Source organism: Phytophthora cinnamomi, assembly GCF_018691715.1.
Source record: "Phytophthora cinnamomi strain GKB4 chromosome Unknown Contig32, whole genome shotgun sequence".
NCBI classification, from domain to species: domain Eukaryota; phylum Oomycota; class Peronosporomycetes; order Peronosporales; family Peronosporaceae; genus Phytophthora; species Phytophthora cinnamomi.
Window position 1 is genome coordinate 150,129 of NW_027150965.1, and position 14,968 is coordinate 165,096.

At 54.3% G+C, this 14,968-nt stretch overlaps 3 protein-coding genes across 3 annotated transcripts; 1 reads left to right on the forward strand and 2 right to left on the reverse strand.

Annotated features, from left to right (window-relative positions):
• Positions 1 to 2,852: 2,852 nt before the first annotated feature.
• IUM83_18522 (voltage-gated potassium channel subunit beta) lies at positions 2,853 to 3,440 on the forward strand (the record flags this gene model as incomplete). The annotated part of the gene is made up of 1 exon (XM_067943528.1): positions 2,853 to 3,440. The coding sequence occupies one exon, from the start codon at positions 2,853 to 2,855 to the stop codon at positions 3,438 to 3,440; it is 588 nt and encodes a 195-aa protein (XP_067792921.1).
• Positions 3,441 to 7,910: 4,470 nt separating this feature from the next.
• Positions 7,911 to 8,930, reverse strand: IUM83_18523 (Retrotransposon protein, Ty3-gypsy subclass; the record flags this gene model as incomplete). The annotated part of the gene is made up of 1 exon (XM_067943529.1): positions 7,911 to 8,930. The coding sequence occupies one exon, from the start codon at positions 8,928 to 8,930 to the stop codon at positions 7,911 to 7,913; it is 1,020 nt and encodes a 339-aa protein (XP_067792922.1).
• An 804-nt stretch (positions 8,931 to 9,734) lies between these two features.
• Positions 9,735 to 10,412, reverse strand: IUM83_18524 (uncharacterized protein; the record flags this gene model as incomplete). Its single annotated transcript, XM_067943530.1, has 1 exon — positions 9,735 to 10,412. The coding sequence occupies one exon, from the start codon at positions 10,410 to 10,412 to the stop codon at positions 9,735 to 9,737; it is 678 nt and encodes a 225-aa protein (XP_067792915.1).
• Positions 10,413 to 14,968: the final 4,556 nt, after the last annotated feature.

Below are 14,968 nucleotides of genomic sequence, written 5' to 3' on the forward strand. Positions count from 1 at the left end.
AGAGTCTACAAGGATGCAGAATTTGTGCAGGTTTCGCATAACCATTAGATGGAAATGTACTCATTTACACTGATGCTAGTTACAATAAGGAATGCGGCGCATCGACATTGCGGTTGTAATATTGTACCAGCATGCTTCCTGCAATTCCTAATAGTGTCTGGTGTATCTGCGTCCCAAGCTTGCGATGCCCAACTTACACCAGTAGAGTCCAGATCTTTTCCTGATCGAGGCCAACAATGTGTCGGTCGATGCTATCCTCAACTTTGAGCGTGTAGATCGCGAGGGTGCTCTCGAGCCATATTGAACACCGTGACCTGGCCAAACGTTAGGCGAATATACCACTTTTTTGGACTTTTTGCTTGACTTCGTTGATACCGACATGAATATTTTTGATGAATGACCGCGACGACGCCTCGGCGAAGCAACGTTGCAATAATTAATCTTCATTGTGGGCCTCTCATTTGTTCTTGCAAGCAGCAACTTGCACATGCAAGCGGTGGGACAGTTTCACTTTTCTTTTCATTTAACTCAGTACATCCCTCGATCAGACATGTGCAACTCACATTTGGATCTGCTCGTTCTCCGCGTGGTACGGGTGTCCCCGCTGAATCTGCAACTGCCATCGGCTATCTACCGCGAACACAGAGTGTGCGGGGGTGTGCCAGTGCGCAAGATTTGCCCAGGGTTCGGGGAGCCCACCAACTTCAAAAAACGGGCTCCCCTGATATCATGGGAGCCCGAATGTTGCACGAACCAACTACCCTCACCTAAGTACGAAAATGAGGAACCCTGCACACGGGCTCCCCCTTGGGCTCCTGTTGCGGGCTCCTCAAATTGGAATGTGAAGCTTGATGGGCTCTTCGCAACCTTCTATGATTTGCTAACGCTATTTAACTTTCAACCTTGAGAGTTTGCTCATACAGAAAGATGCTGCTTTGAGTTCGAAGGTCACTCACCTCGAAGTCCTGTGGAGCTATGTGGCCCTCGCTGTTTAAGCGCCTACAGGAAAGACGTGCTATCCCTGCCCGAGAGCAAACGGACCGACGCGCAGAGCACGGTGGAATGCACGACGACAGCGATCAACAAGCTGCTCCACAGAACCGATCTGCAGCCGCAGTACGACTGAGAAGCACGCACCATCATGGCGTCACTACTCAACCCCCAGAGTCCCAGCAAGGCAGTAGCAGCGCCCGACCACATCTGTCACGACATGAAGGAAGACGTCGCTTTGCCAGCGACGGAGGCAGCGCATTTCCAGTCACACGAGATGAAGGCCACGGTGCGGATGTCGACGCGTCCGCGTCCGTGACGTTAGTAAGTAACTCCATGGCAAGATCTTCAGAAGCAATGAAGGCCCAATCGGCTTCCTCAAGCACCACTGGTGCTACCGACGAATTATCCATCAATGGTGATGGAACGAACAAGAAGCCCCCGGCAGCTGTAAAGAATGCTATCGCAGAATTCCCTGTTATTTCTGGTTTAACGTTGAAGCCACCTTCCGATAAAGAGACATCTTACATCTACAAGTGGGGAGTTCGTGTTGAAATCGTTGAAGATGGAAAGCCGGCATACCACTGGATCTGTCTAGCTGATGAAACGTGTCAAGGGACCAATTTTACGCTCCCTTCTGGTCGTACTTCTAAACCTGCCAACCATCTAGCCTCTGTTCAGGGCGTAGTTTCATTGAGAACGCTGTCTCACAAAGCCGAAAAGCGGAAGCGGCAGGATGAGATCGAGCGCGTGCGGTCATCGACCCTGTTCGTGAACAAACAGATTGGTTTACTCGTGGAAGCTTGTCGAATTACTAACAATAATCTGCCCTTCCGGTTTGGTGAACACAAGGAATCACGCATAAGGGAGACCCTACTGAAGAAAGAGGAGGTGCAAGTTGTCATCAATGCGTCTAAAGTGAATAAAGTAATCGTTGAGCTGCACTCATCAACGAAGAGTGAATTTATGAGTATTTTGGCCGACAGTAAGATGGCTTCGTTTGGGAATTTTGTCATCATGACTGACTCTTGGACCTGCACTATAGCCCACAAGAAATACATCGGTGTCCGAGTGTATTTCGTTGACGCCAACTGGGAATTTCGCTCACTTTTGATTGGCGTACGCCGGCCCTCACCTAGTTATGGTGATCGTGAAGGGGGTATTCAAAGCCCGTACAAAGCTTGGATTCTCCAGTTACTTGGCGACTTTGGTCTCACTGCGATGGACTTTTACGGAGCTACGAGCGATGGAGGCCCAGACGTTAAAACCTACTGAAAAACAAGTTGAATTTGAAGTGGGAGTGGCGCATGGCTCATCTTGCACACACGGCCACTAGGGAGGCTTGTGGGATGAACGGAGATGTTGAGTGCTCAAGAAACCCACACATGACTGATTTAATCTCGCGTATAAAGAAAACTATCTCCGATGTACAGTCAGTTGAAAAGACTGGCGATTTATTTTCTGCGCTTTGCAACACGCGAACAAGTACATCTACGACCCATTGCGGACGCGGAATCAGATGATCACATCCTACAATGTGTTTGCTATGACATGGAAGCAACACCACAGGATGTTGAAGACGAAATGCTGCTCGACCTTTTTTTTGCAGACAAGCGTTGAAGAGGAGGAGGCCGGCTAAATAATTTGCCGTTTCCAGTTCTTGGTAGCATCAGTACATTTGATTTTTCCCTCTTCATGAGGGTCTCCAAATGAATCGAGTCCCCGCCAGAATCTAAAGCCCGTGGTGAAAACATATAGCCGAGCGAATACACGTTTGAAGCTGAGCGCTCGCGAATATTTGAATAACTAAGGTGCATGATGAGTCTTGATCTGCGGGAAAGTGCGGGCCCCACGAGCAGGGTCTGAGGCGCAAGCACATCGTCGAGGGCACGAAGACTTCACTCAAGCGACTCGATCAAGAGTACGTGGACGTCATCTACTGCCACCACCCGGACACGTACACCCCCATCGAGGAGACTGTGCGCGCCATGAACTTCGTCATCAACCAGGGCTGGGTTTTGTACGGGGGCACCGGCCAGTGGTCTGCTGCCGAGATCGTCGAGGCGTGCGGGATCGCCGACCGTCTCGGCCTCATCCGCCCCATCGTGGAACAGTCCGTCTACAGCACCTTGGACCGCAATAAAGTGGAGTTCGAGTATGTCGACCTGTACACGAAGTACAAGCTCGGCCTTACAACCTGGTCGCCGCTGGTGTACGTCGCTGTCACGGGCAAATGCAGTGCGGGTACACACGAGGGCCCTCGCATGGAGAATCCGCAGTTCGAGGCGATTTCCCCTGACTTCGTTGAGCGTGTTGTGAAGGCGGACAAGCTTGGACCTGTGGCTGACAAGCTGGGGCTGTCGATGTCGGAGCTCGCTCTGGCCTGGTGTGTCAGCAACGAGGATGTGTCGACAGTCATGATCGGCGCCAAGACGCTGGCGCAACTCTAGCAGAACTTGAAGGCGATGGAGGCGGTGGACAAGATCACCCCCGAGGTGAAGGCGGAGATCGACGCGCTGATCCCGTTCGTGCCGGAGCTGTCGAAGCCGGACGGGACAGCCGCGATGCGCTCGCAGCACCTGTAGTGCGCGATCTCGGGTCAGGGACGTCAATCTGTACAAAATCGTGTGATTTTATCACGCTCTACCATGTCTGAGTTCGGCTAAGCAGTGGTCTCGTGAATTTTAAAGCCATGCGGACAAAACCGTCTTCGGCAACAACGATTGCTAGGACAGTGGCCAAGTAGAAGTACCGTCTAGCCAAATCCGCAATAGTAAAAAATCATGTCCACTAGCAGTCCTGTCAACAGAGCAATCGAAATGTCCCCACCAATGATGAATATATCCATAACACTATACGATTCATGTAAATAGCGCATGACAGATCTTTCCTCTGTGGTGAAGCGGACCGCGAGACGAGAAGTGACAAGCAAGGCGCGCCAGAGGACCGTTGCCCAGAGTGAAGGAACGCGATCGGTACGGAATCTTCTGCGGAAAGGGGTGAAAGACGCCCCAGACGCCAAGTCTGAGTCGGAGCCGTCATTCAGGGCTCTAGGACGACCTCAATTTAGTGACATCCCACTTGAATGACCCCGTCTCAGGTCTGGGACGACCCCGTCCTAGGAACCCCTGAGACGGGGTCCTCCAGGCCGCGTCTCAGGGATCCAGCATCTTAAATCAGGGTATGCGTCATCGAAGTAGGGTTAAGCATGGAACCGTAGCTAGCAATCTTCAAGTAGTCAGTCGGTAGCATAGGATAGGTGTAAGGCTCAGTCCCGAATCTTCTTTGTGCCGCTCAAGTGGATTTCTCCCTTGCGGTCCAAGGCTTCCGAGTGCCGGCAAGCAGAGCCGCCCCGATAACGCGGCCCCCCGTCCCTCGGTCGTCGGTGTACTCACCCTCAGACCCGTGCCCAACAGGAGGGACACGTTAAACGATACCGCTCAAGCACGCCCGATAACGCGTCGCTGAAGGCGAAGACCCGTGCCGGCCCCGATAACGCCGCACAAGACCGCGTCGGCCCCGATAACGCCACGCACCCCAAGGACGCGACGCACCGATAACTGCACGTGTTCAAGGGCAAGAAAGGAGAAAAGACGGATCAAGGACAGGACCGTCCCAGTAAGGAAGACTTCACGCTCCAAGCTCAAGCTACTCGTTACCCTATCCTGAGATACGCTACTCAAGTCCCGGGGAATATCCGACGCGCCTACCGACAGCGGGCGCGACGGGTTTGTGCGAGGACGACGTTGCAGATTTCTGTGAGGGAGCTACTCCACACCTCCGTGAAAAATATTCACAACAGTGTATCTCATCAAGGATTGACGCAGCCGCGACATGGCCCAGGAATCAATATCTGCAAGACCCACATGTTATCATTCCAGTTAGCGTTAGTGTACCTACTCAATGTCTTTAAATGAGTTACCTTCATCGTTTCCACGCAGGATCCTTCATTACGTCGGCAAGGAATTCATGCTGGCGTGCTGCTAGTTCGGAACGTCGCCTGACATTGCTTTGAGCTTGAGTAATTGCCCGCTGAACCTTTGTACTGTGTGGCGGAGGTCTGCTTGTTTTGGCGGCCTTTTGGATTTTTTTCGTTCCTGCTAGAACAGCTGGAACATCTGGGGCTTTTGCGATTGGCGATGCGTACAATGCCCGACTTAGTTCTGCAAGCAGATACTTCTTTAGGCAATCCGAGTGGTCGTGGTGATCACGTTCGTTGGCATGGTGGGTTAGGCCTGCTGCAGGCCGCAACAGATCCGAAGTTGGTGCTTTGGTCTCTAATTCGGCCAGACGACATTTAAGCTGTTCAATTTCGGCCGTAAGCGCTTGTTTCGCCATTATTTGCTTGACTTCTAACGATTCTAGTCTTGCTCCCTCTCGCAATTGCTGCAGATCTTGTTGAACAAACTTGTGTGTAGCAAACGAACAGCCTGTGCGTTTGCTACAACAAGAAGGTCTTGCTGCAGCGAAAAGGGGTCGGATGACGCCGCGTCCGTGGCACTAACTACCGACTGTGGTGTTGTCGGATCGGCGTGATGTCGCTTGCCGGGAGCAACACAGACGGATCACTTCCCCCCCCCCTCCGTTTTCGCTGCGTCGGCGCGACAGACTCGCGTAGGGCTCTCCACATCGCCTGTAGGGCCCTGTGCCTGGGGTGTGCGACGACGTAGGCTTCGACTAGTTTCGGGATATCCTCAAGCATGACGCGGGCAGGCTCCCAGGACGCTTCGAGAGGGTCGAGACCAACCCACTGGACCTTGAGTTCGTAGTCGGCGGGGCCTTTGCGACAGTCCAGTAGCTTCTCGACCAGGTGACCCCCAGCGCCGTGGTGGACGTGGTCGAGCAGGTCTTCGGTAACCTCGCGCTGGGAATCACGGTAGAACTTCAATCTTGAGGCATGATGCAGGGTGATCCCATACGGAGCGACGAGGTCCTGGACTTGAAAAGTGTAGTCGTTTACGGCAGCAACGATACGCTTGGACCCGTGCCAGTAGAGAACTAGCTTGTTTCGGCGCGGTAAGACGCTAGCTGCCAGGACGAAGTCTCCAACTTCAAATTTGGGCATTGCCACCCCGACGCGCTGGTTGTGGCGGTCCCGTCTCTACTGCGTTTTCGCGGCACTCGTGCTTGCCATAGACCGGTGCATCTCGTCGAGGGCGCCTCTAACCTGCGTGAGGTGCTGCTGCTGGAAATTGGCTAGGCGGTCTTCACTAAGATGGATGATATTGTCGCCGCGCACGATCGCTCGCAGTTGAGAGGACCCCGGTAAACCGGTAAAAGCCGTGAGTGGGGCAACCATGCCGAGGCGATCCGAGGGCATGGTGTTCAGACTGTACTGGACGACAGGTAGTAAACTTGGCCAGTCCATGATCCGCAGCTTCCGCTCACTCAGCAGGGCCTTCATGGCCTTTAAAACCAAGCGATTTACGACTTCGACAGACCCGTTCGCCCAGGGGCAATAGGCTGTCACAAAGTGGTGCTGGGCGCCAAATAGCCGGCGAAGGCTGCCGATCAGCTGGTTCTTGAAGTGGGTGCCTTGGTCAGACACCCACTGGTACACAATGCCAACTCGCTTGAACCAGTCTACAAGAGCAGATAGCGCTTCGTCAGCCGTGGCGGCGGGGCACCCAACGAGTTCAGTGTAGCCGGACATTCCGTCTTTCAGGACGAGCACGTATTGGAGGCCCGTCGAACTTGCTGGAAGGCTGAGAAAGTCAAAATGTAAGACTTCGTTGGGCTGCGTAGCACGGAGAGTAGGCCCAAATGGTCGAGGCTCGCGAGAGTTTCCAGTACTCAGGCAGTGAATGCATCCGCGAATGAATGCCTCGACGTCAGTAGGCATTGTCGGCCAGTAGAAAATGTCCTTGATCATGTGCAATGTGGCCTTGATACCGCGGTGACCGCTGGCACCGGCATGGCCGATAACACATACACGCTGATGAAGATCACCAGCATCGGGAGGAAGCCAAACCTTTCCTGTGTTGGTCACGTACAGGTCTCGCTCAGAATCAAGAGTCACGTCGTCAGGAGCGCGAAGTGTGATGGCTTCATCTTGAACGTGGCGTATCTCGGTCGATGTAGGCCACTCAAAATCTGGTTGTTAGAGTGGGGCAACCTGATCGACGACAGCGAGTTGTCGAAGTTGGAGCGTGCTAGGTGGTGGGTCGTCTCTGTGCGCACCCCACCGAGAAAGTAGGTCCCCCCAGACATTCTCCTCGCCACTTACGTGCTCGATCTCATAATTAAAGCACGATAGTCCGAGCGCCCACCGTTGTAGCTTGTCGGCTTGGTACCTATGTATGCCAGCGTCGATGGCGTACGGGTTGAAGATGTAAATCAAATTCCGATGGTCCGTAAAAATAGTGAAACCACCGGGACGCAGAAGGAGGTAGTCAAGGCGCTGACAGGCTTCGACTATAGCGAACGCCTCCTTCTCCACAATGGCCCACCGACTGGCAGCACCTACAAACTTTCCACTGAGGAATGCAAGTGGCTCATGCCGTTGCTCGCCTCGGGGCTTTTCCAGGTCGCCTGGTGGTATCTGGGTAGCTACAGCTCCCCAATACTCAGCGCTTGCGTCGGTGAATAGGCACATATCCCAATCCGCTCGAGGGTGTGCGAGGGGCGTAATTCGGGCTAGAGCGTCCTTCAAATTGTTGAGACTGGCGGTCTCCTCTTGTCCCCACTGGCATTCATCCAACTTGGTCTTTCGGCTGCCTGTGATCTTCATGGCCACCTCCAACGTCTTGTACAGCGGACCCGTGATGTCCGCGTACTCCGAGATGCTGGTTCGCATCCAGTTAGCGGCACACAGCAGTTGTTGGAGGTCAGCGGCTGTAATCGGGGCACAAGTGGCTGACAAGCCCTTGAATGCGATCCGGACAATGCGTCACCCCGGCTGCGGATATCACCCTACCGCATCACTTAATAATCTTCGTGAAGAATACGTACTTCCCTTGGTGAAGCTTTAAGCCGTAGTCCGCACACTTCTGCATGACCCTATCGAATAAGTCACACAATTCTGCCTCCGTCGCCGCGTACCCTAACAAATCGTCCAGCCATGCTAGGACGCCGCGGTTAATCTCGTCTCGGAAGATCTCTTCTACTGCTTGCTGGCAGAATGCGACTGAATCGGTGGCTCCCATGGGGACACGGAGGGGCGTGTACATGCCTCGGTGGGTCATGAACGTGTAGAGCTCTTGGGATTTGGGGTCGAGAGGCAGCTGCCAGTAGCCTTTAAACCAATCGCAAGAAAAGAAAACCGTGGCGCCTTCGACATGAGTGACCACGACTTCCAGCTGCGGCATGGGGAATGGCATGACCTCTGTGCACGCATTTACTGCGCGGTCGTCGATGGTCATGCGTAGGTCTCCCACGTCCTTCTTCGGGACGATGCGTGGTGGCGAGCACCATCGACTGCGGTTGTTCTCTCGAATCAGCATCGCGTCGAGCAGTTCCGTCACGTGCGCGTCCAGAAATATGCGGTGGAGCAGCGGGTATCGACGAGCTTTGCATTTTACGGGCGTAGCACCAGACTTAAGTCGAACCTTGAGTGGAGCAACTTTAACCGGCGGGTCCAAACCAAACTGCACACGGAAATTGTCGGTGTACTTGTCCAACGACGCTTTCATTCGTAGTAGACCCCGATCGCTTAGCCCACGTGCGACAGCCTCCTTTAAGCCCTTGACAAAAAGCTCTTGAACGCGCTGGGAGGCCACGTCATCGCTCTCGAACGTCGGCGTGAGGGCAAAATCTTCCAATGGGGTCGCTTCGCTGCTGGATGGTGGGTCGTAGCAAGCCTGATACTGGAGTCTTTGCATCTTCAGCACCGGCGAGCTGTCAGGTGGCAGCTGGGCGCCGCCTCCCCCGTCGTATTCCGGCTGGTTTGTAAGCGCTGCCACCAAAAACGCGTCCACCGAGTATCCTAACCGCTCCATCATCGGACGTCCAATCGTAATGGTGAGCTCCTCGTCCGTTTCGTCCACCCAGCACCGTAGGTTGCTTAGCAATAGGGGCCCAGCTGAAGTGGCTAGACTCACTTTGCGTATCAGGGCGAGCCGAGATAGCACAACGAGCTGGCCCCCGACCGGTCTTCCATACGCTGGTGTGGGTGCGTCGCGCAGGTCGAGGCCCGGGTCGAGTTTCAGTAGCGCCTCAACAGCTGCGCGGGAAATGAGAGTGTCGTCAGACCCACTGTCGAGGAGAGTTGCAGTCACCTCTAGCCCATCAGCAACGGCAATAACGTGACCGGGCGCTGTCGGTGTCCCTTCGGAACTGCTGCCAGAGGGGACGCCACCATCAGGAGGTACGTACAGTTTTTTCGTGTGCAGACGCTGTTTTGCCTGCTTCCTTTCGCGCACTTCCGCGATCAGCTTCTCTGCTTCGCCTGGTTGCGCGTGCGGGCAATGACGCACACTGTGCTCTGGAGAAGCACATTTCAAGCATGGTAGCGCAGGGCGCTTACGGTCACCTGTAGTAGACTGGTCACTGCTCGGTTTACTGCTGGTCGTCGTTGAACTGCTGTTTGTGCTCGGGTGCGGCGGCTTACCGCGTTGCTGGCGCTGGCCTGGCTTTGCCTCTGGTGCAGGCTTCTGGGCTCGCGCGTCGTCATTCCACTGCATGTACTGGGCCAACATTGTGGTGACCCACTTGCAGAATGGAACAATTTGCTTCTTCATCTCCTTGTTTGATTCCATGGTGAGCTGATGCCGGACAATTTCTCGAAACCCGGCCGGCTGTAGCGCCTATAGGTAGCTCACGATGCGTCTCGGCGCCTTGCGGAACATGTCGTCGCCAAGATTGTGAGCCTCCAGAATCTTGTACATGTCCGCCTGGAGTTGGTTCATACGCGACTGAGCCTCCTTCAACTTGACATTCATTCGCAGCGACTTCATAGCTTCATCTATAGTCAAGTAGTTGTCTCTATCCACCGGAACGTTGGCCTCCAGGAAATATTGCACCCACTGTTCGTCGGTGATCGTTTCGGGAGCACACCCGAACTCGAACATTGCAATGCGACGACGAGTATCCCCGTCGATACACGCCATGACAGGCATGACAAACGGTCGATTTGAGGGGGTCTGGAAAGCCGAAAGCTCAATGGTGTAGGCCTCGTACTGCCGCATGAAGGTTCGGAGCTCCTCAAACGTACTCCCTCGGTAGACAGGGGCTGCTGGAAGATTCGGGGCATTCAGCACTGTGGTCGAAACGTCGGTCATGGACACGTCGCTGACACCACCCGGGGAGGCTGGTACCGGTGTCGCGGGACCGAACGGGTTGATGATCGGAGCGCTCATTCGGCGGGCGGCTGCAGCACGGTGTGCAGCGTCGGCGGCTTCGTTGTCGGTCTCTACATTGAGGCGTTCGAAGTTTTCTGTCAACTCGGAGAACGACGTGTGTCGTACCGAGCGACGGTGTCCCATGTTCGGGCTTGAGTCTTGATGCTCAACCGAACTAAAGAATTCTTTGATCTGAGCTATCGCTCTGCGCGGTGGACTTGCAAAGTAAAACTGACATGTATTAATATTTGGTTAGCAAGAGCTAGTCTTCTCTGTTGAAGTTGTGCTGCAAGCTGTTTACGTTGACATTCAAAAGGGGTCGGATGACGCCGCGTCCGTGGCACTAACTACCGACTGTGGTGTTGTCGGATCGGCGTGATGTCGCTTGCCGGGAGCAACACAGACGGATCATCTGATATCTTCTAGGACTTTCTGGATTTGAACCTTGATCCATTGCTGATGCGCAGCTAGCTCTGCAGTGCTGCTGTGAGCATGATTTTGAATGGCTACCAACGCTGCGCGGTACTCTTTGGCTTGCTCTACTTGATTGCTCTGTAGCAATGTATTCTCAGCTGCAAGTCGCTGCGTCTCGTTCCAGAAGTTATCCACGATTCTCGACACCTGCGTTTTTAGACGAACCCACTCCTGTTCGGTCGGGATACAAGCGACCGCGAGCTGACCTTCATCATCAACGTCCGTCACAACTCCCTCCAGCACCTCGAGGGGGTGGCCGTCAGCCTGGGCTCGGCCCAACACCATCGCGTGGATCTCGCCCGTATTGGTCTGAACCTGAAGAAGCTTAATAGGCAGCCAACTATGAACGTTATATCTAACACAGGCAACTTGCTTGGCAGGGGAGCCCTTAACACCGGGCTCTCACAGTTTTTGAGGGCTCCTTTCACATAACCTATTTAACGAAGGAGCCCGGTCGCGACTTTTCGGGCTTCCCGTAAGAGCCCGGGAGCCCCGCTACCCCCAAGGAGGCTTGGGGGCACCTGTATATAGCGCAAACCTGTAGACTGGTAACAGGATGTCCTGGCGATGACAATCAGCTTCCAGGTCGAACACGTAAGGCCGTAAAGCATCATACATGTAATCATCATGGACCAGGCGCACGCCTGTGTGCCACAAGAATCGTCCACTCATCACAAAACCGAGATGCAAGCCGCTGGCGCGCTGGCTCAGCGGCTCAGCGGCTCAGCGGCTGAGCCATTCTTCAAGCGGCGCCGTCGGTGGTAACAGCTCAAGAAGATGGCGTTCCTGCTGGAAGGCGAGGCGGACGAGGCACTGGCCGCGGCGCTGGCGTTCCTGGACGAGCAGCAAAAGACCTGCAGTGCTACAGCAGCTGAGGCGACGAGCCGAAAGGACGTTGAAGTTAGCAACAAGGACGCCGAACCCAACGACGATGCAGTGCTCCCGTCGCTGGAAGACCCCGAGGCCGCTGCGGTGCTGGACGCGCTGAGTGCGGAGCTGCCTGCAGTGGCCGACAAGGCCGTCAAGAACGTCAGCTGGGCGGCTGCCATCCCCACCCCGAAGTTCATCTCGCAGCGCCGCTCCAAGCGCCACCAGGTCTTCCCGTGTCCTCCTCAGCCGCCAGCCACCTCTTCACTAGCACAGCCTCCGAAGGCAGCCACCACCAAAGCCGGCAGCACGAGCCAGAAGAAGCCCTACGTGCGCAAGAAACCTCTCAGCTACAACCCCAACAAGGCGCGCGATGAACGCAAGCTGGAGCTGCTCTACCTGCGTAGGAAGGTGGTCGACATGGAGGTGGAGCTACAGAAGCTGCAGGAGATAAAGGACAGCAAAGTCGGCACCTCACCTCCCGAAGAGGAGGCTGCAGCCAGCTCCACCACCGCCTTGGCGGCGAGCCACAGCTTGGAAGACGGGGTTCCCCGGGTCTGGGAGAAGATGTGTGCTCGTCAACTGGAGCGCCGAGTGAAGGCCGAGCGGGAGAACGCTCGGCTCAAGATGGTGCTCGAAGGCCAGATCAAGATTGCCAAGAGTATGGAGCAGATCCTCAGGAAGCGCTCGGTCCTGCGTGCCATGGAATCCTGCGGAAGCAACAAGCGCACCAAGCACACGAACGGCGTGCCTAAGTCGTCTGACCGTCGTGCCGACGCAAGGATCTTCGAAACACTGCTGGCTGGTGTCGAGGCGTCGTACCGTGAAGTTGATGCTGTGTTTGAGGCCAATGGTCTTGGTCGCACAGAGGCCCCGGAGAGCGACGCTCAGATGCGCGACGGTGTCAACGGTATGTACCTCGAGATCTTCGCCAACAAGATGTTGCCATTCGGCATGCATGCTACGGGCGAGGCCGTTTGGCAACACTTTAAGGGGACAGATATCCCGTATCGTTGGTATCACTCCAAATCCGCCGGCTCGATTGAGTCGACAGAGGATACGATGGTGGAGTGCTTCGGCATGGAGATGTATGATGCCAAAAGCAAGACCACCGCGGAGTTCAATGTCAAGCAGATTCTGCGTCGCTATGTCGAGGAAGACCGTGTCGTGGTGGTGTGGCGCTCACACATTGAGCCGCTCGAGTTCTCCAACAAACGGTTCGCCGGTATTCATTTCCAGGAGAAAGGCTACGTGGTGATCAAGCCGCGTGCTCACAGCTACGACAGCACCGATGACGACGACTTCACACTAGTGCAAACGTGCTACATCATTACTCCGGATTTGTCCGACCAAACGCTGAATGAAGACGCCAAAACCGGCGCACTGACTGAGTTTGTGCTGAGCTCGACCGCTGCCAACATTTCTGCCAGTAATGAAATGATTGAAAACGTGCTCCTGGACCAGGCGCTACAGCAACGGAAGCGCCGAGAGTAAAGCCGCCCTGGATCCATTTTCGAACGAGATCACACCGTGTACACATGCATTGCTCTCAATTCGTTTACAAGCGTTCTGCACATCAATATGAAGCCAACTGAATGTAAATCTTCGTTTCTTTCATGCACTGTGGGATTGAGACTAAAAGGAAGAAATGCGGGACTTCGGCGAACGGCGACTCGTGCACGATATACAGCTTTAAGTACGCGTTACAACGCTTCAGTAACTGGATCAGCATTCTCAAGCAGCACGTTCTGCTGCAACTGGAGCACGTTGCGGAGCTTCTTACCGATCGAAGGCAGCACGACACCTTCCACTCGAGCTAAGTCGACTGGTAGAACCGACGCAGTGTCCACGTGCTTTACTCGCAATTGATAGCAGCTCTGAACCACGGATGCGTGCTGGGGGTCTGTCGGGGACGGAGAAATGATTGTCCAGTGGTGATCTTCAAACTGAAGCCCTCCCGTGGGAAGAAACCACGTCGTCGTCCCAACCAAGACGGTTCGGTTTGCTTCTTCATACTTGCGAACGATATTCACACCGTCAAGATGCAGCACAGTATCGTTTCCGTCTGGCAACGATGCCATGCAGTTCCGCTCGACACAGTTAGAATTTCTGGTCCGCACCTACATAGCCACAGAAGCAGAGCAAGCAGCCGTTAGAACATGCACATTGCCCTTCAAACCCAGTGCGATGGCATACAAAGCGGAAGGACTTCTGTACGTCCTCGTTTTTCTTGGTCGTGATGTGATGCCATAATTTCATTCCTGTGTTCTGCACTGAGCATGCCAGTGGGGTGATTGAGCTGGTCTCGAAGCAGTTGCCACGAGTTTCGTGCTGTTTAGTTTGACTGCTGCAAGCGATTGCAAGGTTGCCGCCCAATGCGGGGAAGACTTGATCTACTTCCTGTCGCAACGCGCCCAAGCTATTGGAAAGATCTGACAGGATCGCATCGCTGAAGTCAAGTGGAGAAAGAGGCTGATCATATGTGGGTTGCAGTTGGAAAACAAAATCCATTCCCTACAACAAAGCGCGACCTCGTTAGGAGAGGCCAAATACTTTGGGGACCAGCAGCACGACAGCACAAACGTACCTCAAGCACGTTGCTGCGTCCAAGGAGTTTCTGGATGGAGGCGTGGACTCTCAGCTGGTTTGCCATGATTGCTTTTAACTCGCGATTGGTACGCTCCGCGCGTTCACGTCCTTCACTCTCGATCGTTGCGAGACTTCGCCAAACGCTGAGGTGGCCGTTTTGAGGCTGTTGCGCGGTATCTGGAGCTATACCAATGTGATTGAGGCGGGACAGTTGTAGCTTTTCCAGTTGCGCGTTCAACTTCCGCGCTTCCTCTCTCAATGACTTCAGCTCGGCCTTCTTACGGCGCTGAAGGCTTGTCGTGTACCTCACAGGGCCGTCCTTGCGTCTTCGGTCCTCCTTCAGCTTGGACTGTCTTAGCTGCGGCTGCAAGGGGGTAGTCACACCATGGCTAGAAACGCTTGCATCGCTCTCCCCCAACGAAGCAATAGAGCTGGAATCGCTTTCGGCCGTGTCAATACCGTCGAGAAAGGTGAGCACTTCAGATAACGTGCTGGCTTCGTCCATCTTGCCGGAATGTAACTTGCTTAAGCGATAAGCTGGCGAAGAGATTATGCACTCGGAAAGATTATGCGCATTTCCTCTGCCGCGATTAAATGCAAATGCATACAGGTGGGACCAAAAAAAAGAGTCTACAAGGATGCAGAATTCGTGCAGGTTTCGCATAACCATTAGATGGAAATGTACTCATTTACACTGATGCTAGTTACAATAAGGAATGCAGCGCATCGACATTGCGGTTGTAATATTGTACCAGCATGCTTCCTGCAAT